This window comes from Lagopus muta, chromosome 1, assembly GCF_023343835.1.
Source record: "Lagopus muta isolate bLagMut1 chromosome 1, bLagMut1 primary, whole genome shotgun sequence".
In the NCBI taxonomy this organism is placed as follows: Eukaryota; Metazoa; Chordata; class Aves; order Galliformes; family Phasianidae; genus Lagopus; species Lagopus muta.
In genome coordinates this window covers 37,979,547-38,005,662 of record NC_064433.1, presented here as the reverse complement: position 1 = coordinate 38,005,662, position 26,116 = coordinate 37,979,547, and the positions used below count along the sequence as shown (strand labels likewise).

Genomic DNA, 26,116 nt, shown 5'->3' with positions numbered 1-26,116 from the left:
AATCGGCTCTGACCTCCTTCAAAGTCAATGGCACGTCATTTTTACTCAACATTATGATTTCATTTGTCTATCTCTAAAATGCTAAAAAGAGAACATGGCAAGAACAGTGTAAGAAGCATTTGTTGACAGAGTTTGCTTCTTTAAAGAGAAAAAAAAAATACAATGCTGTTGGCCAAAGTGACTTAAGGTTTTTGAGATTATACGCTCCATAAGCCAATTACAAGGAATCAGAAATCTTCACTAGAGACAAATATAATAATATAATAGATGTCAAAATGATTCTCTCTTGTTATACAGAATATTATGCTAACAACACATAACATCATTACATTTTCCTATTAACTATAAAACTTTTTTCCAGTTCAATTTCTATACTTGCTTCTAATTCAGGGATCATCTCACTTCAAGTGCAAGAACTGTCTATTCATGCAGAGAGAAGTTCATCAAACCTGCTGATATTCCAGCAGATATCACTTTAATTGTGACAAAATGTCATGAGGATACAATACAGACATCAAACCACACCATGTACTCCAGTGGATAAATGAAGAGATCACTTTCAGTAGATTCAAATATGTTTTATCTTTGCAATACTTAAAAGTTTTCTTTACCTCCTCTCTTCCCTATGAGCATGTGGTTATTGGTTACAGAGTCAGGAATGCCTAAAGCTCCCAACATTTTCATTAATCAGAAGAATTCCAACTATAGCCATTCTTTTGAAGCACCACTGCTATGAAGCATTCATTGGAAAAAAAAGAAAAAAGAAAAAAAATAAGAAAAAAAATAAGAAAAAAAATAAGAAAGGTAATGCAGAATCATAGATACCAACCCTCTGCTAAATCATGTCCCTGAGCACCACATCCAAACGGTTTTTAAACACGTCCAAGGATGGTGACTCAACCACCTCCATGGGGAGCCTATTCCAGTGCTTAACGACCCTTTCTGTAAAGAACTGTTTCCTGATGTCCAACCTAAACTTACCCCAGCACAACTTGAGGCCATTTCTCATCATCCTGTCACCTGTCACCAGTGAGACCAACCCCACTCTCGCTGTAAGCAATTTTCAGATACTAGAAGAGAGCAATAAGGTCTCCCCTCAGCCTCCTTTTCCCCAGACTAAACAGCCCCAGCTCAGAATCACAGAATCACAGAATTGTAGGGGTTGGAAGGGACCTCCAGAGATCATCGAGTCCAATCCCCCTGCCAAAGCAGGTTCCCTACAGTAGGTCGCACAGGTAACCTTCGCACAGGTAACCTTTCAACCTTCCTGATGTCAGCTGCTTGAAATTACTTCAAGCATTTAAATAAGCTACAAATTGCCTCAGTCTTTCTAAACATGGTTCAGTTCCTTTTAGTAGACTTTTGCTGTCAGCCCATTTGGCCAAGTGAGAACAGTATTCTGCTCATTCCAACAAACATTATGGGCACTGGATGGGAGAAGCTCTCAACAGAAGGGAATAGAGAGGTAAAACTCACTGGGAGCAAAACTCACCTACCATCAAGTCCCTGTGCTCTACTGTCTTTGATGACCCACCCTGTTACTGGGTGGCTCATACCAGTGCTATAAATTACAGCCACTAACATGCTTAAATAGACAAGAGGCGGAAAAAACCACAGGCTTACACAATGTCAGCAATGAAAACAAAGCTTTGACCCAATGTCCCGGAGAAGCTGAGATTACTTTTAAACAAGCTTGAACATGAGAAATTGTAGAGTTGCCTAGGGGTGTCATGACCAAAATGCAGGACCCAACACTTGGTCCTATAGAAACTCATACAGTTTGCCTTGGCCCCTCCATCCAGTCTATCCAGGCTCCTCTGAACTGCCTTTCTCCCCTCAGACAGATCAACACTCCCTCCCAGCTTAAAAGAGCTGAGTCATGTCCCTGGAGGTGTTCAAGAAACATGTAGACGAGGTACAAAAGAATGTGGTTTAGTGGGCACCATTGGTGCTAGGTGGACAGTAGGACTAGATGATCTTAGGGGTCTTTTCAAACTTAACCATTCTATGATTAATCGTGTCTTCCATTAAGCCTTTGATAATCGTATCAGTGAAAATGAATCTGTAGGATCATCTTCCCTAGAGAAAGCTAGCATTTCTGCTACATTACTTTGACCACATTTCCAAATGAAAGTAGACCTACACATGCACAAACAGCAACAAATTATGCCATTCTACAGCATTCTAAATCAGCAACATAATTTCAATTGTCAATTTATTCTAATGCTAAAAATACGCTAAAACATATCCAGCTTTGGGTTAGATATATAGCCTTCAAATATCACATTTTATTCAGGATGCTTACATTCATATGTGTCTTTGTATAGTAGGAATATGTGTAATTGCAAACAAAAAGAAGGTGCCTAGTGTTGGAAAAAACTTGAAGTAGAATAGACACTTAAAAATATGTTCTTCGTATTTGTTCAGACTGCAACTTTTTCAATACAGCCTATGATTTGTATGTATACAAGGAGTATCTATCACCATGGGACTTCCCAGGCCTGACAATAACTCCAAAGATCATCCTGAATATAAATTACTATGAAAAAAAAAAGTAAAAATAAGGCTAGTAATTACTTATTCTTCCCCCAGGCAGCTGCTGTCAAGGCCAAGCCAAAGAGAACTATTTGCATATGGCATGCAAACGTGTAGCTGTACCTGCTTGCAAAATGACAGCACTAAAGGAGGTGGATCTCCACCCACTGCTATAATAATAGATGACTCCACCTGAACGCTCTTAGTAGCCATAAAAAACAGAAGCAAAAATAAATAACCACTAGCATTAAAAAAAAAAAAAAAAGAAAAAAGAAAAAAGAAAAGAAAAGAAAAGAAAAGAAAAGAAAAGAAAAGAAAAGAAAAGAAAAGAAAAGAAAAGAAAAGAAAAGAAAAGAAAAGAAAAGAAAAGAAAAGAAAAGAAAAGAAAAGAAAACTGCAACAAAATGAAGATAATTAACATAAAAGTGAATTATTTGGTTGAAGGCTTAGTTTAACCAAGCACAGCACGGGCATGCTGAAAAAATACATTCACTGTCCCTAATTGCTTGCAGTTTCGATCTGTGATAATATATAGTGGGGAGGAAGAGGATGGCAGGGGCTAAGATAAAAAGATGAAGCAAAAAAAAAAAAAAACAGAGAAAGAATTTGGTACCAAAAAGACTAATATTCCCAAAATGTGTAAGCATCACCCAAATATTTGACAAGTGTAGGTCACAACTATTGTATCATTGACAGCAGTTTCAAGGCTTTCGCGCTATGGTGGGAACACTCAGGCATTCCTGGCTTTTCCTTCTTGTCTTTGTCCTCAATCATGCAGAGTGCTGTGCTACAGAGACTCACACGAACTATCTTTATCCCCATTACTTCAATTTTTCATTTGTTCCATTCTATGAGCAGAAAATCTGACTCTTCCCCTATTACATGTCCCCCCATCCTCTGTGGTGGACAAACACTCTATGTGACAAATAATCAGTCAAAGTACAGGAGATAATGGACATCAACAATACTAATAATTTTAGACAATATCATCATTGCTGCTTAAAATCAGTACTGCAAGCTTTTGTTTTTTAACCCAAATATCCATTGCTTCTTAATACAAATTTCTTTTCATAATCTACTCATAAAATCTAATCAAGCCAGATAAACAGACACTTATTTGATCTTTATATTCTGGGCACAAATAATGGTAAAATCTTGTTTGAAAATTCCGGGATGAAGATAAAGAGATTAAGTGCATGTTCAGTGACACTTTTTGCAGATTTTTATTTAAGGGAGGCAATCTGTTCTTTTCCCCTGATAATCTACTCTTTCATTTTATTTTCAGTGGCCTTTAGAGCTACACTGTTTGAAGAATCTAATTTAATTCTTGCTAGAATTCAGCTTTATGAAACTGTAAAGCACTATTCTCATCTCCTGCATTTATGCTGATATGAATGGGAGACTGGAATTTTACAGCTCTCAAGAAATAATGAACTTCATGAAAGTAGAAAAAAATAACCTGAGCTTGCATATATCCGAAATTACAGGGAGGATTGTCATGCCAGTGTATTTTCATCCTGAGTGGAACCTGCAGCATCAGAAACTTTCTGCATCTGAGTTTTCAAGACAAACATGCGATGCACGTGTGTATGAAAAATAAGACAGCAGCTGATCCCGTGTTGGCAACACTAACTGCTTTAAAAAGTTAATTAACATTCTACACAGAAGCTAAGTTTTTATACTGCTCCAAGTTGATACACTTAGCAAAAACGAATAAATATGATACACAGCAAGCACAGTATTTTAAGTAGTATGGAGAGTGGGGACCAAATCAAGATACTGCACAAACAAAGCTCAATCTGGTACTGAGAAATTCAAGAATGATAAGTTTTCTGAAGACATACGAGTCTCATTATGTTATACTGGAGAAATTCCCTGAAATTCATAGTTTTCCAACAGTCTTTCCACATAAATTGCAAAAGCAAAAGAAAACTCATGTGCATAAGCTTCTCATTCTCTTCCCTCATCTTCTGCCTCCATAGCTGAGGTCCCTTTGACCATGAAGAAAACAGGTGGGGTTTGTAATACCACTGACTGGGAAACATACACTTGTATTGTGCTCTCATCTGTTATCCTCTCTTTAAGAAGACATTAGTCTTTCTCCCCCAAGATGTAGGGCCAGACGGATGGCCAGCAGGATGACTACCTATTGGTGAACCCCAGAATATACAGTAGCTCACTAGTACTGCTCTCTTCAAGCTCACAGCATTTCACAGAATCACAGAATACCCTGAGCTGGAAGGGACAGCATGGATTGTGCAGTCCAACTCCACCCAAAATTTTGGGCTCCACCCAAAATTCAAACCATATGTTCGAGAGCATTGTCTAAATGCTTTGTGAACTCTTGCAGGCTTGGTGCTGTTAACTGCTGCCTTGAGGAGCCTGTTGCAGTGCCCCATTTGGAAGGACATTTCTGTCACCTGGACCTACGCACACTCCTCCACTTTAGCTAACGTATCAAGGCAGACTGGGTGCAGTCTGCCTTTAAAGCGTAAGCTAGAAAGATCTGAAAATATAATAACTAACAGATCTGAAGAAATCTGTCCAGATCCCAAAAGGAAAATGACTGTATGAGAACTAATACATGAGTAAAATCCAAGTATCACCTTCAGTCTTGTGTACCAGATCAACTTCTGTTTTCAGGTCCTCCCAAATTCTAATAATAGGGTGGATTTGATGAAGAATTTAGGGGAATTTGTAATGCTTCCTCAGGAAGAATCAATACATGTTTGATCCAGGAGATATTAGAAGCAATTCAATCAATCCTCAGCCTCATTTAGGAGCATCATGCAAGTAAAACACTATTTGTAAAAGCTTTAATCTTATTTTCAAAGCAGCCTATATTGTTGTCTTAATAACAGAGCTATAAGGGAACTTTCTTAGCAGCTTTTGGATAGTTGGGTTTTGTTTCATTCATTAGTAGAACTTTTTTTCCACTTAAGTTCACTGCTGCATGCACAAAAATCGATGTATGTTGGTGATTGCAATTCTCCCCTTTTGTGAGTAATCACGAATTATTTCTTTCCCAAGAAAGATCTCTTTTAAGAGCCCTTTCTTTAAAATCTTTCAAAAAGATTTTACATCATAAAATGGAGCCACACTCAAAAACTGAAAGGCCTTGCAGAAAGCCTGCCAAACATACTGGAAAGATTCCCACTGTTATCAAAGAGATCAAGGAAACTTTAGAGTTATTACCATTTAGTGTTATAGTGTAAACCTAAACACAGCCTTAACCATGAGACTGCCACCAACACATCTCTTTAAAAGTCCATGCAGAGCTACTGATTTTATTTTTGAGAATTGGTTCATAGAATAATTTACAAGGACAAATATTTTGGAGCAAACATTCATGGCACATGCCTGGAACCCTTACCAGGTTGTGTGTTTGTAGATAAAGTACTAAGACAATCACATAACATCTCACAAACAAACAAAAGTTTCCCTGTGAATTCAATCATCACATACTGTATTAAAAGCTAGAAACTGTAAACTAAAAATAAAAAGAGAAATAAATACTCGAGAATAGAAAGGATTTGCCATGAAAATCTCCCACCCCTTCGTGTAATTCTAGAAATTCTGTCTCCACAGAATTCTTGAACATATGCTGTATTAAAGAAAGAAGGAAAAAAATGGAGTTTCACATACTCCAATTACATTTTCTTAATCAGTATATCGTGACTGGAGTAAACAACTATTTTTGCAAACATTAAATAACAGTGATGGATTCATTTTTCCCCCCCTTGATGAGGTTTCAGTTGTCGCTTTCAAAACAAAAGCCCTTCTACAGAAGAGAGAAAATAAATGAGACAAACTAAAGAAATATACAGTGTCCTGATACCCATACGGGAGAGTCTCTGATTTCCCTGGGCAGCTGTCAGAGCAATTGTCAGTCTGAAAACCAGGGAAAGGAAATAAAAATTATAATAAAAATCCCTCCCCCACACCAAACGTATGTTGCACAGTTTTCCTTTTATGCCTCCTGAAATCCTGTTTTTAGCCAAGCAATCAGCACAGTCTGAGCTGTAAATTTAATGGTTTAAACCTGTGACAGAACCTACCTTGGTAAAAATATTAATTCCTGGAGAATACAACTTCCAGTCTGTAATGCCAGCTGTTCTGCTAACAAATGGCAACTCCGCCTTCCTTTCTAGCTGTACCATGAACTGACATATCAGGATAACACAACATTTTTGACAGATCAAATTTTCAATTATTAGACATACACCGTAGATGACTTTGTCTTAATCACTTTGTCGATTTAAATAGATAAGAATATAGCAAGGAAAAGGCTAACTACTCTTAAAGGTATTTTGCCACTGGTTTTATGCTTACTAGTTTATAGCAGCACAAAAAAAGAAGTGAATAAAACAGACAAGGAGGTGGGAGCAAAGGAGAAGGCATTCTCTATTTCTGCTTATGAGGGGCTAAAATCAACTCTGAGATCTCCATAATCACTCTTTGGCCCTTTTGAATTACAGATCCACTCAGGAATTTTGCTCTTGGGATCATCTTTGTTTATGATGTTTACATTCCATGTTAGCTTATTACTGCTGAGCATGGAATAGCACAGAATAGCACAGTCTTTCTCTCCAATGGATATCAATTAAACCTTGATGCAGTGTTAACTCCTTAACAGACAGCTTTGACTTAGGAGTGTTGTTTTGATGGAGCATTTGCTGTAGGTAATGCAATTCTGCAAATGAGCTTCCATTACTTGTACATTTTTTTTAAGGGAGCTTCTTTGAATTTTGAGCCAGAAAATATCTTTTACAGCAGAACTCCAGAGCACACTGCTATCAGCTCCATCTGCTTTCAAAGAAGAACAAAATCCCAGTTGTCTAGAGTGACAAAGGAAAATATTTTGGAAAATTTTGTAATTTTATTCTATTATCTCCTTCATCCATCTCCCTTACTGATTCATTTAAATCTCTTCCTCTCATATGATCTCTTTAAGTCGTCATTTGGAAGTAAATAGAACAAGTAACTGGCGCTGTAAGAATTAGTCATATGACAGTTGACAATGACAGCAAAATGATTTCTAGTTTAGTTACCAACTAAATCTAATAAATTTAGAACATAAACCCCTGCTTAATGCACAGCTGAAGAGACTGCTGAAATTCTGAAATGGTGTTCAAACGACTACAGTGAAGAAAAAATCAGAAAATTAGATGAAAATACAGATGTAATGCATTAACAGTCAAGCTACTAAGAATTTTTGAATGCATGACAATAAGGCAAAGCCTGCAGAGCTTTATGTACACAAACTTCTCCCTTCTCACCCACACACAGTACAACTTCCTTCTTCAGTGATGTGTGATTTTGTACAGACATTCTACCTGGAAAAAAAAAAGGCGTATTCCACTATTGGGTGCTAAATTCAAGAGCGAAATCGAGGGGAACAACCAAAATACTAGAAGGTCTTCAAGCCAGACAAAGACATTTTGTTCTAGGTTCATACAGCACCAGCACAGCTCTGTCCTGATTCATGACTGAGAATCCTCTCCTTTGCCACAATGCAGATAAATAGTTGTAACTGCAGTGCATTTATTTTAAATAATAGCAAGGCCTTCAATATGAAGATCTTAATGCTCTGAGAAAAATCAATGGTCAATGATTCAAATCTTTTAATTTTACAGATGGGTAAAACTGAGTTTAAGCAACTTCCCTGAGGACAAGAAGAATATTGACAAAGCTGTAAGAGAAGCAGATCTTTAGTCTTTCTTCCTCCAGCTTTACTCACATCATCCTTCCTAAAGTGATACAGCAGCAACAGTAACATAGCATCAGACATACATATATTATTAATAAGTCATTGCTAGGGATGATTTTTCACAAAGCAGAAATAGTTCTTCTGTTCCAAAAACAGCAGATTCTGACAAACAATCCTATAGCAATTTGGCTTCAATATTAATCTGCTATCTCTGAGATAAAAATGACAGCTGTGTATGGTAATTTGTGTTTAAGTCAGTAGATTTAAAAAGAAAAAAAAGAAAAAAACATCACCATCGAGAAGTCAGTATGTACCTCCATCATCATGACCACACATCAGGAAAATACCTTCATGATATCAGAGCGCAGTTTATAGTAACCATAGGTAGAATCTGTTTTAAAGCGATGCCCACCACCGGTACACTCCACATGTATTGGCACTTCATGGCTACTAGAGGATATTACATTGAATCACTGCACATTTCTGTACTGTGCTCTCCTTTGTTTCTCATTTATGATCCCAACAATAAACACAAAGTCATCTGGCCTCTGCAACTGAGCCAAAAAGAACATCTGGAAATTAGCCCTTACAAACGGCTTATCGTGGACAGTGTTTACACCCAGCAACTAAAAAAATAAATTACTGGCAGCTTCCCTCTAGTCCTGTTTTATTCATTAAATTACTTCAACCATAACTAATCACACTCCCTACATAGACTTACCATGCAGCTTATTGCCATCACTTTCTGTATTCAGAGAGAGTGATTTCCTACCACTGTTCCCTATCAGTAAGGTAAAGGAGGAGCTGTCAGTATCCTAAGGTTGTCTTTTTATTGAGAACTAAGAGCAACTTGTCCCAGTTGAAAATAGATGGTTCCTGTTCTAAGTACTGCACACCTTCAACTGCGCACACAGGACTGCAAAGACTCTGAACCAAGGGTATTTCCAGAAAAATCAAGAAACACATGGAATATAACAGGAACAAAACATTTGAATGTATGATTATGCTGGAAATTGTCCTACATATGATTGTCCATATCACATCCTTATATGCAAGCATCTGCTCAAAATACTCAAATGTATCTGTGTACACGTGTGCTTTCATACACATCTACATGTGTGTGGATGCATACTGAAATGAGGATAAAAATCAGTTAACTTGAGCAAGGGAGAAAGAAAACAAAAACAAACAGATAGAGAACAAAAGCCATGTGGCAGGGATAGCAGGAAGATGACAGGTAAGGAGAATACACCTGACAGGAAGGAGAAAAGAATAGCAGCAGCAGCAAGAAAAGGAAAGAAGGAGCAGACAATAAATAAATAAATATCAAGAGTCCAACCTTTAAAGACAGCCTGCTGACTCGCATTTCAACCACAGGTTTGTTTTTCCTTCAAGAACAATAAATGTTGAACTGGAACAGCGGCTGCTCTGTGATTTACCTTCAGGTACAGCCCTGGATGCCAAGGGCTGTCCTGCTGCCTGGGTTCAGGCACTTGGGTGAAAGTGCTGCTAAAGGAAATAGCTGTACCTGACGCTGACTATTCTAGAAGATGTCAAGAAAATTTATAATTAAAAAAAGAAAGTATGGATTTTCCATGCAGCATTGCTTACTGAAAGAAATTTACTGCATCTAAACATATAAAAAATAGTTAACGTTCTGAGATTCAGTTTGATGATATAGGTGTATCCTGAAAGTTTGCATGTTGGAGAGATGGCTTTGTTCTGTTCCCCTTCCCTCAAACCAGAGCTGGCAAGGAGATGAAATATACTGGTATTAAACTCCATAGCTCTATCAGCTTTTTCTTCTCGCAATCCTAGTTTGTGTGTATACATGCAATTATACTCAAGGATACTCACGGATATACTTGTGCTTGCTGTGAGCAAACAGCAGGGAAAGAAAAAATAAATTTTGCACTGTAAAAAAAATCCTACCCACGTGCAAAGTCCTTTCCTACTTTTGCATTCCTTTGTACTCCAGCACTGGAGAACAGCTACTACCACTACCTGAGCACTGAAAAACAAAAATGAAGCACTTCCCAGAAGTATCCTGTTATTGAGACGCAGCAGGTATGCACTCTTATGCTTAAGTTTTAGGTATAACAAAGTACAGTCTTCCATCCGGCGACAATATCGTCACTCAAGAGAGCCTCAACAGTATGTCTTTACCCTAAATCTGCACATTGCTTCCTTTCACATGCATTTCTTAAGTAAACATTCAAAAATACTAGAAAACTCATTTGTAGAAACTAGGCTTTAAACATGTCTGTGCATCTTTCTGCATTTACACCAAGCTTTGCCAATTCTTTCTCACTCCCTTTACTCATAGGGTAACTTCACATACTGTATCCAGGAAAACAAGATCTAGTTTGATGCAGGACTGCTGGTAATCACTCCAGATCACACAGACGTTTTTGTACAGAAGCTAAAAACCACAATCCCAGATATGGATGTCCTCTCATATGTTCCTTAAGGCCAGATCTATCTAGAATGAGTTTAAAAGGCTATTACAACTCTTCTTTACAAGCAGGCCCACAATGGTCTCCCAAGAGACTTCTTGCTGTAGCACATATACATCAGTCTTAAAGAAAGGTCTTCATATCTCTCCTGCAAAAGCACATTGCAGTACACTTTCTCACTGGTTTATTTCTTCATATACAGCAGCAGAAGATGCTTCTCTTTACTGTGTCAACAACTATAGCTCCAGGGGAATTAAAGAAAATAAGTGAGACTACCATCCATGAGATAAAGATTCCACAGCACACACAGTGCTTTATTTCTGCTGTAAGAACACAGAAAAAGCAGAATCCTTGACCTGAGTTTGGGATTCAATTAAAATCTCAAGGTAACAGAACATGGTAACAACCACCATTTTTCTGTACCACTCTACCACTCTATAAACACAAAAGCAACTTTTTACTAATACAGAAGTGGAACGATAATTTTTTTTTTTTTTTTAAAGGGGGGAGGGGGGAGAAAGAGAAAAAAAAAATGAAGTTAGTTACATTCAGATCAAAACTATGCTAGTGATTTTTTCTTTTTTTTTTTTCCTTCAGAAATTCACACAACTCTGGCACTAGGGTAAGAATAAGGTTAACTTTACTTCTACTTAGTATTTGCAATATTTTGTGACAAATCTTAGATATCAGTTTTTTTAGTCTTTTTTTGTAAAGTCTGTTTAGAATAGAAAACAATCCCATGACAAGTGCAAAATTCATGAGAAGGGAGCCAAGAAAGTAGGCTTTCACTCCAAATGGCCACTTTGATACAGGATCATCCACACGATTTAATAGCTGACTCCCTAACGCATTCATTAACTCCTTATAGGACCCCCCCTATGGTGACCAGACTGCAAAAGCTAACACAGGACAGTGCTGCAAACTATTTCAGCAGCAAAATCCTTTCCTAATTACAGCATGTCATCCTCAAAGGGCAACTGCTTCCCATATGACAATTTCAAGACAAACATCGATGGTAACGAAGGGTTAATATTATTTAGTAACACTTTTTAAAGCATGGGAAAGAAAGCCATGTAATTCTGTTTACCAACTTACTGGCATTTCTTTTACTTTTTTTTTTCTTTTCAAAGTTGTCAAATGAAAATTTCGCAGATAATTTGTAACCATCAAAACATCCTACAGCAAGTGATGCAATCATGAAACATTGCCTCCAGAAATTTCAATTGCATTCTGCTTGCAGCCATTGCATTTTATTCTAGATTGGGTAAAACAGCTTGAGAAAAGATGTTTAGAATTACCTTTGTATACATACTAATTACTGATGCACACAAATGTAACTGGTAGAAATATGAAAGTTTGCCTTTAGTAGTAGCAGAAGGCTTACAGTACAGCAAGTAATTGTATCACTTCTGGGGAAAAAAAAAATCATATATAACCAACCCAAACAAAAAGCCACCTTCTTCTCACTCTACTCTGTAGCGTGTTTCACAAAATATGCTGTAGCATACATGCAAAATAGTATTCATTTCAGCTATCTGATTACGCAAAAATCTGCCAGAACAAACAACTGCAAAGCAGCTGAACTTCTTCTAGCCATGCAGTGATGATGTCCTGGTACAGCTCCTACCTGGTATTCCTGAATGAGTTTTATTCAGTTAGCAAGCAAGATGACACTGAGTAGAAAGGAAACCAGCTAAGAAACCAAGACATACTACTGAAATGTAAAACACAGCCAGCATCTTTTTATGAAAACAATGAATAAACCTATTTTGATGCAGCACTGGGTCAAAATACTGCTCTGGAATTGACAGTTCATTGCAGATAATTGGTTAGGAAAGACAAAGAAGAGGAGAGAAAAGAAGCATAATAAAGAAGTGTGTACTCTCATATTTGCATTGTGGTTCTCTAACAAGAGGAACAAAAATTGTAAGCATTCAGAGGGCAAGGATTCATTTTAAGAATTATTAAATATCAGTTTCATATTCCATAAAATGATATTTAATACCATTTATTGAGCCTATAAAGACTGCAAATTGGAACAGCTGCACTAGCAGAGTGCATTGAACAATTTCAGAGAGTGAGATAGAGAGAGAGAGAAGTCAGGTGGTGAGGCCCTGGGGAGGTTTGACAGTGAAGGAAGTAATTCAAGTCTTTCTAGCATAAATTTTGAAACAGAACACTCCTGGAGTACAGAGGGAGACAGTTTAAGTGAAAGAGGAATGTAATATGTGACAGACAGCTTTAAGAAAGAATTTGGAGAGCAATTGCAGTTATTCCCACAGCTAATTTCTCCTTATCCTGTTTGATGGACTCTTCCTATTTCTGCCAAATTCAGAAGTATTAAAGAAGGAACAACAGTAAACCAAGTAGAGAACAATTTTCTCCTCCCAGCCGTGAAGACTTTTCCCCATCCACTCACTCTGCTATTTTTGGTGAAAACTCTGAATATATAACCTGAAAAATAAAACCTGCCAGCTGTTATGAGATAAGGGATAACAGTGAACATTGAGCTTAATGATTCTCTGACTCTTTGATAGATCTTCAGACCTCCAGCTGTTTGAAAAGCATTTCTTGACAGACACAGATGAGCAGGTGGACAAAACAAAACAAAAAAACATACACATATGCATATATAAGAGGGACTGGTGAGGGAGGAAAGAAGGAAAGCTCAGTTAGTGCTACCTTGGAGACAGAATTGAAATCAGGATGGGAGAAGTCAACTTTTCAGGGAGAGAACAAGCAACACCATCCAGATCCTAGCTTGTCACAATAGCAACAAACGTAGCCTATATTTAATGCCATTACTGTTAAAAACCATTGATGGCTGACTACAACATCAGTAATAAATTAAGAATGGAGACATGAAATTGGGGAGTACAGACAAAGCAGTATGAGCACGTTTGCAAGAACAAACAGTGCTCCTGGCCCAAATGTCTCATGATGATGGCATCTGATATTCCTGAAATATTTCATGTGCTTAATATTCAGTACAATGAAGTAGGCAGGGAATGGAGGAATAGTTCTGATTCCTCCCATTTCACTGTATTGCCCTACTAAAACCTTCTCTCTTTATTTCTTTATTTTTAAAGGATTCCATATCAAGACAGCCTTACGACTGTGATGCAAGACTCCTATTTTACCTTATTAGCAAAAAGCTAACTGATTATTGGACATTTAGTTAATCTGCAAAGGGAGATAAGCTGAGCCGTGCACACATTCAGTCCAAAACATCAAGGACTGCTCGGTATTCCTGCTTTTTAATAATATTTAATTACCACTCAATAATACAGTCATGGTGCCTATTAAAAAACCCTCTGAGCTCAGAGGCTGATTGGCCTCCAGAAAGACTGAAAGAAGTAGTGTGTTTTGTTCTGAAAGCAACCAAGATCCCTACACTTTCTCATATTTAGCATTAAAAGATACACTCGGGTGGTAATGATGAAGCACTAAACTTCCTTTCTTTACTGTATACTGCGTGGCAGATTTCAAATCTAGACACACATCATGTGGTATGAGTTAGGACAGAGACCCAGCAGGTTTGTCTTCCTCTCAAGCAGCCCAGACAATGCAAAACAACAGAAAGCAGGAAATTTGCTGGCCCACAAAGCAGATGTGCCAAACCTTTGAGGGATGGAGTACTATTGTTAGTGGGAAGCGTTTTGTTCATTACTGTAGTTCTGAAACAATTTTACAAGTTTATACAAGGTCAAGTAGATAAGTGATACTCGATCGTGTTCTAATCCATGTTATTTGCCTGTGTGTTGCCTCACGTGTACCCACACACTCCAAGTGAAGCACTCTCAGGCTCCAGACTTTAACAAGGCCACAGCTGCAGCATCATTCAAAGGCTTGGCTTTGCCTGTCTGCAGCCAACAGGTGCTCTTCCAAGATACAGAGTAGCCCAGATAGTCTGTCAAATGCATGCCCACAATGGGACTTCCTTTTGGGAGAAAAACATTAAAATTAAAGGAGTAGCCAGACAAATGTGGATATGTGTCTTGCAGGTTTGGCTAGCATAAACTACACACGTGACAACAGACAACAAACTTTTCCATGGATTTTGACAACAGAATAATCCCATTAGATGACGAAATGCAGATTAATCAGTCTTTTTTGGGTTTTCAAATGGTTACTTACAGCAAGTTTCTCACTGAAACCTGTTATTCAAACTAGTAGTTCATAATTCTCTATGCCATTTACTGTGTTCTGAAATCATGAATCTGTACTGCAGTAAACAATAATAAATGTATTTGCTACTTAGCAGCATTCATGTCCCAAAGCACTGAATATTTCCATGCCTTTAAAATAGGAAATTACACTACACTACATGTATGGGAAATAGATGCAGAAGCACAGCAATTTAACCTGAAACGTCCATACAGATGAAGCTGCATGTCTGATGCTTTCAGCATGATGCATGGGAAAGAGGGTAGCCACATTCTGGACAGAGATACCATGGACACATGAACCTCAGGCAGAGGTGATGGACGTCCCAAACCTGTCCATTCCTGTTCATTTCCTGAATCTTCACTCCCAGCTAGAAAAATTTGCAAATGGAAATCCAATGTCTGTGTTCCATAGGAAGTCAAATGAACTGATTACAATGATCTTCCTGAAATCTCTTTCCTCTCTGAACTGCCTTCTGTTAGTCTGTTTCCCTTCTTTCCCCAACACTTCAGGCACAGAAACTGGACTACTGCTTCCATGCAGACAATAAAGTCTCTCATTTTGTTTTGTACATTATGAGGTCAATAAACTGTCCGGCTGGGTCTACCTGCCAGGGCTACAAAAGCAAGCAGCATATTGACAGAAATCAGTAAAACATCATCATGTCTCGGAGTCACACAAAAACTGCGGAGCTTGATAGTTCTGCAACCATAAAATTAGTATGCACCTATTTAAAATGCAAATGATAACATTTGATGTGAGATAAGGAGCATATCTGAGCACCCTGTAAGCATTACAATTCACATATTAGCAAAATGAAAATATTATAAACATAGTCCTCTAGGCCCAAATCCAGACTTAGGGAAAGCAACCATATTGTTCATACTATCCTTTGAAATTATTAGAATAGTTAAGTGCCAAAGTCTACAATGCATTTTTAAAGCCACCTTATTAGTTTTATGTCTTTAATAGGCATGGAAAAAGCATTTTGCTAGATTTTGGTTTTCTAAATTCCCCATGCAAAAGCAGTCCAGTGGCAATACATACAGCAGCAACACAGCAGCTGAATCTTCACAGCGTACAGTATTTTTCTTTTATTTATGAGAATGCAAGCTCTCTTAAGAGATTCAGCTTGACTTCTGCCTGATCCAGGTACAGCACCAGTATGGCATCCAGTTCTGACAGTAAGTCAGCCAGTATTTTCCAAAATAACCCATTTTTATTTCAATTATTTTTGTCTAATGTATTTCTAAATACCCTTTACATCTAATTCAATGTAAAGAAATTGTCAAGTTATTACTACTACTTGTGTAAAGCTTTATTTTAATAAAATGTAATGTCCCATTTAATAATAATAATAATAATAATAATAATAATAATAATAATAATAATAATAATAATAAAGCAGGTGCTAGCATAACAAAGGTACAAATTTTTTAGTTAGGTTTCCTGTATGAAACAGAAACTAACCAGACTTCTGTTTGTTATCATAACATTCAATTCTTCAGCATCAACCATGCCACAGGAACAAAGATTTTTAAAAGTTGCAGATTCTTCAGCAAATCATAGTTTCTACAGCAGGATAAAATATCCTCCAGCTCACTCAAAGACAAATTTGACCTCAAGGTGCAACAGAACCTCTTTGAAACAATCTTTCTACTCCTAAGCAATCTGAAGAGTCAGCCTCTATAAGTGAATCTGCAAAATCCCCTTTGAGAAGAAAAAAAAAAAGGGGGGGAGGGAAAAAGAAAACCATCACCTTAGAGCACAGTCAATTCCATATCGGATAATAAAGGTTCAGAAATGGTGCAGAAAACAGTTCAACGGATGTTGAGATTACCCTAACACTTCTCAGCTTTTCCTTTATGCAGCAAAAGGGTGGGAATTAGGACATGGAGAAAGTCCCATGCTCTCAGCCAGCTATCTTCTGTCTTCTGTATCTTTTCCATTACAAAGATCCTGCTCATGTCTGAAAATATCTTCTCAATAATTTCATCACGTGTTATCGAGGCGCATTCCCAGAAATTCTGTGCACTTCCAAATGTCTGTGACTTCAAAATCAGCTGTGACTAAATAATTTAGGTTAATATACACTAATTTCAGAGGTACGAAATCCAAATATTAGCTTTTATGGGACTTTAAAAGTTTCATTATGTGCCCATAAGTTCCCCTCATTTGTATTTTTTCCTGAACAAGATTGAAAGGATTTGAAACACTACTCAGTGGCTCCATACCAAAAATTAAAAACCAAACAAACAAAAAACAGAAGCACTTATTCTAATAATGTGTAATAATAGAGTACGCAATCTGCATTTTAATTCATGATTTGGTTGTTAACAGACTCCCTGAGCCTATGCAATAATTCAAAGAGGACACTCATTGTAAGGCCCACAGTTAAGTGCACAACAGCTGCAAAATGCTACACTAGAATGAGCCCTTGGCAGGTTTGCCACTGGGTGCATGCGAAAGCAGAAGAAAGACCTGAACATGTTAAAAAGCATCAAATAAAGTGTATGGAATAATCAGTAGGAAAAACAAAACAAAACAAAACAACCTCCATACTGCAGTCTGAGTAAAACAGATGAACCAGGAAGGTGATTCTTTTGGGACAGTCTGTTACAGAAGTGGGATGTACGAAAGAATTTTCCATAGTGTGGAATTGTGAATTTACATGTGTTAATTGCTTTGGTTACCGAAGGATGAAACATGAATAGCAACAATTAATTATCATAAAACCAAATTACATAGAGCTATTGGTAGGATGCAACAAAAAGGGTCTATTCATACATGTTAAGTACAAAGACCTCTCAGACCTCAGCCACTTGCTTCAGCAGGCCCCTGACATGAAGGAAGCACTGATAGCAATGAAGTAACACTTTTGCCAAACAATTTTCCAGTCAAATTCAGGGAGCTGTTAACGCAAATCACCAAGCAATCAGGCAGTATTAGAAACAAAATTATTAGACAATGCAGAAACTCAGTCCCTCAAGGCAGTTCACTGCTGGTTGAATGATGGCAGACTACCTTTTCCATGAAAGCACACTGATTTTCAGTTTCAATATTAAAAGAGTTTGCAATCCATTAAAATATAATTAAGTACGTGCTAAAATAACCTTACCTTTTTTTGATCTTCTAGTTTGTGACTTACTGGATTCCTTCCATGTTTGCTCATCTCTGAAGATAAATCCATCACATTCACTCCTTGCCCTCAAAACAAAATTGGTTCAGCAATGCAGCAAACTAATCCAAAAAAACAGGGGCTATGAATGCACAGGCAGGGTGTTTTTTTCCATCACACATCATCTCTGGACATCAATGATTTGTAGAAATGCCTAAGAAATCCATTGAACGAGCTGAGGAAAACTTCACAGTTCACTCTTGGGACTTTCCAAATCACCATAGCGTTTTAAAAATCTGATGCTTGAGAAGATAAATATTCTTCCACTACTATCCACAGCTGCTATCTGTGACTTTCTTCACAGGTTTCCATTTTATGTAAGGTTACATTCTGACTGTGAACCTGTCGAGGGGTTTAAAAAAAAAAAAAAAAAGTATAAGGTTAATTTGCAATTTCCTATCACTTTTGTAGATGCCTGTCCTTCCCAGGTATGAGGGTTGTTTTTTTTTGCTGTTGTTTGCTTTTTTGAACAGAATAATACTGTTTTGTGATTTAATAATTGGTAGGCTGAATTTAAATATGATCCCATTTGACCCCCTCCACCCTCCACATTACAGGTGGTATACAGAATATTCACTGTAAAGAGAGTGAATTTCAATTATGGACAAAAGAAAAGTTCAAAGAAAGAGAAAAGCAAACACTATTTGACTACAGACAGTACTGATGAAAATTTTACACCATTGTAATCTGACGCTTACTTAGTTCCTTCAGAAAGCAGTAAAGCAATATCCAGTACAAAACTGACGGAGACAAACATGGAACATCTGCAGTCAAAATATGAAGTCCAAGCCCATATGAAAGCTTTAAAAATAAAAATAAAAATAAAAATAAAAATAAAAATGTAGGACAAAAAGAAAAACAAACAAAAAACTCCTCCCTCAATTTCTCTTTAAGTCTGCAATGAAGGGGGAGGGTGAAGGGAGGAAGTCACTACAAACAAGAAATGGCTGCCAGAAAGTTCTATTAGTAACAGTAGGGAATAGTGAAAGCACTGAAGTACCTTTTCTGTCATTTTCAAATTGTAAAATAATAGAGTATTCATGCCTTCAGTGCATTTGAAAGCCAACTGCTGAACTCAACTAAATGAGTAGCTGAGGTCCACTCAGAAATTAACTTGAATGCCATTTCAATTCATTTTGAATGGCATACAGCTCACAGTATGTCCTCACTATCGCATGCAGAATAAGAAATGTGCAGACAGGGGATTGAATAATACACACTAGGTCATGTAATCTATCTACAATAAAAAGTCATGGAAAAAGTGATTTTCTCTTAACAAGGTAAATAAACCTAAAACTCAGTGCAGTCATTGCTGGTATTACTATCAGCTTAAACTGCCTTTTAATTGGACCTAAGTTGCAAGTGTTACTCCACTGTAATTGATTTATACTCAGGGCAAAAACTATAAACTTGATGGCTGGACTTTGCTTCCAGAGAAAGAAATCCAAATTTGGGAACCTATGATTTCTTCCCCCCAAGGAGCCTAAATATGAAGTTGACGACCAAGTCTGACAGCAGTTTCTAGGAGGATCTGAACCAATCTTCTGTATTTGCAATAGAAGTTATATAATCACAGAACGGTTTGAGTTGGAAGGGACGTTTAAGATCAACCCCCTGCTATAGGCAGGGACACCTTCCTCTAGACCAGGAGCTGAAATCAAGGCACAGGGAGAGTGCAGCACTCTAGGACAAAACAAGGGAACTGACCACTCACAGGCATAGCCCCCCATTCCCACCCCCCGTGTAGTTTTGGAGACACACAAAATCCCCACATCCATAATGTCAATATGCAGGAATATGAAACACAAAGCACCACTGCAGCCACCAATATGTGGATTTATAGCTGCAACAGTTCCAAAGCTCAGATAAGTCAAAGCCAAGCTGTTAAAAATGAGCATTTCTCTGGTTCACTGCATGGCCAGACTTAAATTATATTACTCCCCATGCCTGGCAATTATGCTATACTAGGCAATTAAGCTATTCTGTGGAACTGTATAGTGTTTTCAAGCCAAAGTTGGATAGAATGCAAATAACTTTGTTTAGACTGCCCTCATTACTTTTAACATGCAAAGCACAGGATGGCAATTCTTCCTTATTCCATTCAGCATATTGTTCAGTGGCCTACCCTCTTTTCAAAATAAACAGCTATAATTAAATGCTCTTGGCTAGCAAGTTTGGTTGTTCTGTTTTTGTTTTTGTTTTTGTTTTTTTGTTACATTGGCACAAAATTTATTATTTATCATTTTACATTAATACTTAACACAATTACAGAATAAAACATCCAGAGTCCTAGAAACCCTACAGATCACAAGCTAGATAGCACAGATCACAAGTCATCTACAAATACAGAAGACAAGAAGAATAAGAGTTTTCTAGTAATGCTATTCCCTTGACAGACATGTAACAGTCATTCAGTGAGAACCTCTAATCATTTGCAAATATTCTTAATAAAATAATCTGGCAGAATAAGCATGTAGCACTGCAAACAGAGGCCTAAAGCGAGGGAGTGAACTATGAGTGAGGCACAGGCCTGGACTTATTAAAAAGCACAATAAGGGAAGTATTTTGAAAAGCGTTTCTGACTGTGGGTCACTGAATTACTCCTCTTAGAAACATGCTATGTGAGGAACTCAGACTGATTAAGCTTCTGGTTCAGATACATCCATTACATGCTTTAATTCAGTTAGATACAATTTAGATGAAACATGCCTGGAAAAACTTGTTTTACTTCACAATGAGCCGTACGTTATTCACAGATTACTGGGGAAATCCCTAGATAATTTTCCGAGCTACAGCCTGAGCTGTTCCTTCTATATTCTTATTATCAACACAGGCAGCTCTTGAAAATTTTAAATCAGTTGGATCTTCAGGTGTATTAAAAACCCCTGACTTCCTGAGGTGAGTTCTGATGGCTAGGTAGCAACTCACACACCACAGAACAGTTTTGTTGTAGTCATTATTGGCATGGATAGATACTGAAGCCACCAGAGATTATTCTCTTTCCATGATATTACTGCAATCCCTACATGGACATTTTCAAATTTTGCTATGCCATTAAATTTACATTGCAGTGATCTTGAGCGAGGTCCAGGTATGAAATTGTGACCATATTTCATGGTTTTTTTTTTTCTATTTTCCTTGTTTGTGTATAGAATACGTTTACAGAGCTGCACACTGAGCATTATCAACTGCACTGATCAGGATTTATCCTTAAGAGCATTCGATAGCTATGTTTTTATTAAAGCATTTCTAGATATATTGATATAGAAATTATTGTAATTATTGTCTGGGTACGCTAATAGAAGGGGCCATGGACATTTTAGAGGGAAGTCATATCCATTTTCTCTGTTAACAACTTGCTATCAAATATCTTACATGCAGCTATTAATGTTGCTGGTCCTCAATGAACATGCTGTGTGGTGGTTTGCTTTTGCTTTTTGAGGTTGGATTTTTTTTTTTCCGTTTTTCTTGTTCCTTTCCAATCAGAAAATGAACTGAGGTCTTGATGAGCAGCACAGCTATTTAGAGAAGCACAGGGATTGTGTTAGGAGTGGGGAGTCTTCAGGTTAGGCAGTAGACACAGATGAATACCCATTATGGAAATCCTAAGTGAAGTTTATGTGAGCATGCAGTTTGCAAGTTAAGGGAGGCTCCAGCAAAGAGAGGTGTATCCACTCATCATACTCAGGATCTTTCACTTAAATACAAAAGTCAGAGGCTGGGAGAGAGCAGAAATCAAACATTTTATCTGTCAGTATCTTTCAAATACGACAGTAGCTAATTCAGGTGCAAAAGCAAATATCAGCTTTAAATCTCAGCACAGAGCTAGAGGAAATGCAAGATATGTGACAGGCACAGTTTCTGCCCATCAGCACTGCCATGCTTGGCAGCCTGGCAGAAAGGCTGGGAGCACACAAGTCAGAGCATTATGATTCTGTGACTCTCATGAGATGAGCACAATCTCATGCAGGAAGTCCTCTGCACCAGTGTCCTCCAGCCTGATCTTTAAGATTATGGCACAAAATGATGCAAAGATCTGTAAAAGTCTGCACTGCAGACATGCAGTTCAGGTACACCAGAGATGCAACTTCCATCTTTGATGTGCTTCTATGTGCTTCAACACAGCATCTAAATATGGCCCTATTAATAGCAGTAGCTTCACAGCAGCCTCAAAGAACTTACCTCTGACAATGAAAGCACCTTAATGTTCCTGTTGGGCTTTTCCCAAAGGGACAAAGCATTTAGGAAGTCTGCCTGAGTCTAAATGCAAGTATAGAGATCAGGCACACAAAGAGTTATCAGGAGACAACCATTATGTTAATTCTTGGAGAATCTGAGAGCAACGCCAAAGAACCCTGCATTTAGCCAGCATTCAGAATGAAAAGCCAGACTCTGTTCTCTGTAAACATGAATGATAAAAGTGCCATGGAAAGGCTTGTCTGCACCAGATAAAAGCCGTCTAGGAAGGCAGCTGGTGAGCCAAAAAAATATCTCTAAGCAGTGAGGCCTGCCTACAAATTTATTTTTTTCTGATACAAAATTACTTCTGGTTCCAACAGCAGTAAAACAGGTCCAAATATACTGATCCACAGCAGTACAAAAAGCCATAGTTGTATGCAGCCCTTCCCAATCAATGCAATCCTGTTCACTTAGATGAAAAGCAACCACATAAGGACAAGTCCAGAGATGATACTTAACTTCCTCTGTTAAGCATATGTGAGAGTGACATTTTTTATTTTTTTATTTTGGTAAGCAGCATCATTCTATCCTCTGTATTTCTTCATAAGGCAGAACTCTCTTCAACACCAAATGCAACAGCGGTGCCATTGCATTATCAGCAAATACAAAATAACAATTGCTTGCATTGTTTCTGGCTCTAAACAATTCAAGATAAACTATGTAGTTCTCACATTTGTCCATGCTAAATAGATTTTTTAAAAATGAAGAATTAGAAGAGGAATCTCATAGTTACATTCCTGCAATGCTGTTCTGCAAAGAAGGAAGCTCATTACTTCTACTTCAGAATGACTACATGAGTTAACACTGGTTCAGACAGTGATTCGGCTAGTACTGTTAAATAATCAATAAATGAATAAATAAATAGAGAATATCCTTTAGCAATATCTGGAGACATTACAGATTCCAATATTCTCAAAAACCTTTGCTATAAATTGTACTTGTCTTACTTTTCCTTATTTTTGCATGCAACAGTTGCAGACTCATTCCAGATTGGAGTTGACTTGGATTTGATAACAGTTTTGTAACAATAGTCAAATTAGTTTATTTTGGATTTCTCAAATCCTTTTTATCTTTCATAGCAAACTCCATCAAACAGCATTAAGGCTATGCAGACAAGTCAGAGCTGCTGTTATGTATGAATTTTCAGATTTGGAATCAGTATCAGACAGGAATGTCTTATCCCTTCCATCAACCAATTCTTTGTCCACTGATCATCAGAGAGAAAGAAACACAAGGCATATTTTTGAGATTCTGCTCCAGTTTTTATGATCTCCTACAGATTTCATGTGAGATGACAATTCTGTTATATGTGCAGCACTCTGCCAGGACACGAGTGAGCATCCAACCTGAATAAAATTTGATTATCCTATCAAGCACTGTCCTGATGCTAAAGTAACCATTTTCTGTGATATATAAAACATCTATGCTCCAGTGTGCATCTTACAGCACTTCTGTAGAGGTGCTGCACTAGCCAAATTCCAACTGTAACAGTTATTTCAGTTACTTATGTATACTGTCTATTTTCAGTAGAATATTTATGTGTTTCTGTTCATATTTGTTTTGAATGCTTCTCTGTATCATTAAAATAAAAAATGTCTCCTCACACAAAAAGCGTGGTGTAACTTCTGCATAATCTGTGAGTCAGTAGGAATAAGGAATATTCATCAGCCTTCTGTGATGTCATGATCAGCTGCATAGGTGAGACGAGATCGGTGACGTAGCTTGACTTCAGCAAGGCCTTTGACACTCTCTTCCATAACATCTTCATAGTTAAACCTAAGAAGTGTGGGACAGATGAGGGTGCAGTGAGGTGGCTCAAGAACTGGCTGACTGGCAGAGCTCAGAGGGTTCTGATCAGAAACACAGAGTCTAATTGGAGCCCTGTAGCTAGTGAAGTTTCACAGAAGTTGGTACTGGGTCCAGTTTTGTTTAACATCTTCATAAATGACCTCGATAAAGGAATAGAATGCACCCTCAGCAAGTTTGCTGATTATTCAAAGCTGGAAAGAGTGGCTGACACACCAGAAGTCTGTGCTGCCATTCATGAGACCTGGACAGACTGAAGAGGTGGGCAGAGAGGAACCTTAGGAAGTTCAACAGGGGCAACTGTAGAGTCCTGCACCTGGGGGGAAATAAGTGCATGCCATCAGCACAGACTAGAGAATGATCTGCTAGAAAAGAGCTATTCTGGTGCAACAACAGGTTGGCCATGAGCCAGCAGTGTGCTCTTGTGGCCAAGAAGACCAATGGTAACCTGGAGTACATTAAATAGAGCCTGGCCAGAATGTCTATTAAGGTGTTCCTCTTTCTCTACTCTGCCCTGGTGAAGACACATCTGGGGTTCTGCACTCAGCTCTGGGCTCCACAGTTCAAGAAAGACAGGCATTCTAGAGAGTCCAGCAGAGGACTACAGAGATGATTAGATGCCTGGAGCATCTCTTTTATGAGGAAAAGCTGAGAGAGCTGAGACAGTTCAGCCTGAAAAGATCTGGGGGAAGGGAGGTATGTCATCAATGCTTATAAATATCTCAACTGTGAGAGTCAAGTGGAAGAGACCAGGCACTTTTCAAAAGTTCCAGCAACAAAATAAGAGGCAATGGGCACAAACTGGAATATGTGCTCCATATGAACATGAGGAAAAACTTTCTTACTATAAGAGTGACAGAGCACTGGCACAATTTGCCCAGAGAGGCTGTGGAGGCTCCTTCTCTGTAGATAATTCAAAACTCGCCTGGACGTTGTTTTTTTTTTTTTGTGTAACCCTACTGCAGGGAACCTGCTCTAGGAGGGGATTGGATTACATGACCTCCATACATCCTTTCTAACCCCAACAATTCTGGGATATTTGTATTATTAATTATAACTCCACAGGTACCACAAAAGAGCTCCCTTGAAAAAGAAAGAACCTACCAGCAGTCTAATTGGGAAATAAGAAAAGACAGCAGTGAGTTGGAAATAGAAGACAGGAAGCATACTCTAGGCATATTGTGGAAAGTAAGCGAGAAAATGCAATTTAATCCAAAATTACAAATAACTGCATGCTTATACGTATTTCCCCACAGAAAGAGAATGTTTCAGCTGATGAAATAGAAAAATTTGAGATTCATGAGAAAGAGAAAGGCTAATAGAAAATAGCAGGACCAGCATACCTTTGAAATTTCGTTTCTTAGGGAGCGATTACACCTTCCCTTCTGTTGCTTTTAGATTTTGATTTGCATGCTGAAAAAAGATGCAGAAGATGTGTGCATGATCAGTGGCCATTCTCCTGGGACTTCTAGTCATCTCTAATTATGTTGCTAAGACACCAGAAATCCCAGGCAAATTACTAAATATTTACTTTTGCCCACTTTACAAAATTTACAGGAAGAAAAAGGCAGTATGCTTTGGGAAATACCTAGATGGCAGGTTTATAGAGATTAACACATCTGGCATTTCTTGATACTCTACATTCTTCAAAATTTTGCTACCACTCCATGAATGGCAATATTGTCCAACAGGAAGCACGTTCTCTCTGATTCTTAGGTCACAAGTAAAAGAAACAGGAGAAAGATTTACATATATTCATACATATTTACTCATACACAGCAATACCCCACTGAAAGTTCTCCAGTTACATGCAAAGGTTTACTTCCCCACCTTACTGAAAATGAGAATACATGCTCCCAAATTTGATAAACCTAAATCCTTAAATCTTAATATTACTATTAAGCCACACAACCTCTCTTGGCCTACCATGACTTGCTAAATAACTTCACCAGATCAAAGCTATCTGCTTCTTCAGAACATCTTTAACTTTATGCCTGTTGCAAGTGATAGAGCAAAAAAGCACAC

The 26,116-nt window shown here is 37.8% G+C and overlaps 1 protein-coding gene across 2 annotated transcripts in view; it reads right to left on the bottom strand.

Annotated features, from left to right (window-relative positions):
• Nucleotides 1-26,116, bottom strand: part of NAV3 (neuron navigator 3) — a 523,919-nt gene that overhangs the window by 369,913 nt on the left and 127,890 nt on the right. For both annotated transcript variants that reach the window (XM_048934384.1, XM_048934394.1), the window contains exon 2: nucleotides 17,987-18,388. In XM_048934384.1, the coding sequence (XP_048790341.1) occupies nucleotides 17,987-18,058 (72 nt within the window). In that variant the 5' untranslated portion in view covers nucleotides 18,059-18,388. The remainder of the gene's footprint in view (nucleotides 1-17,986; nucleotides 18,389-26,116) is intronic.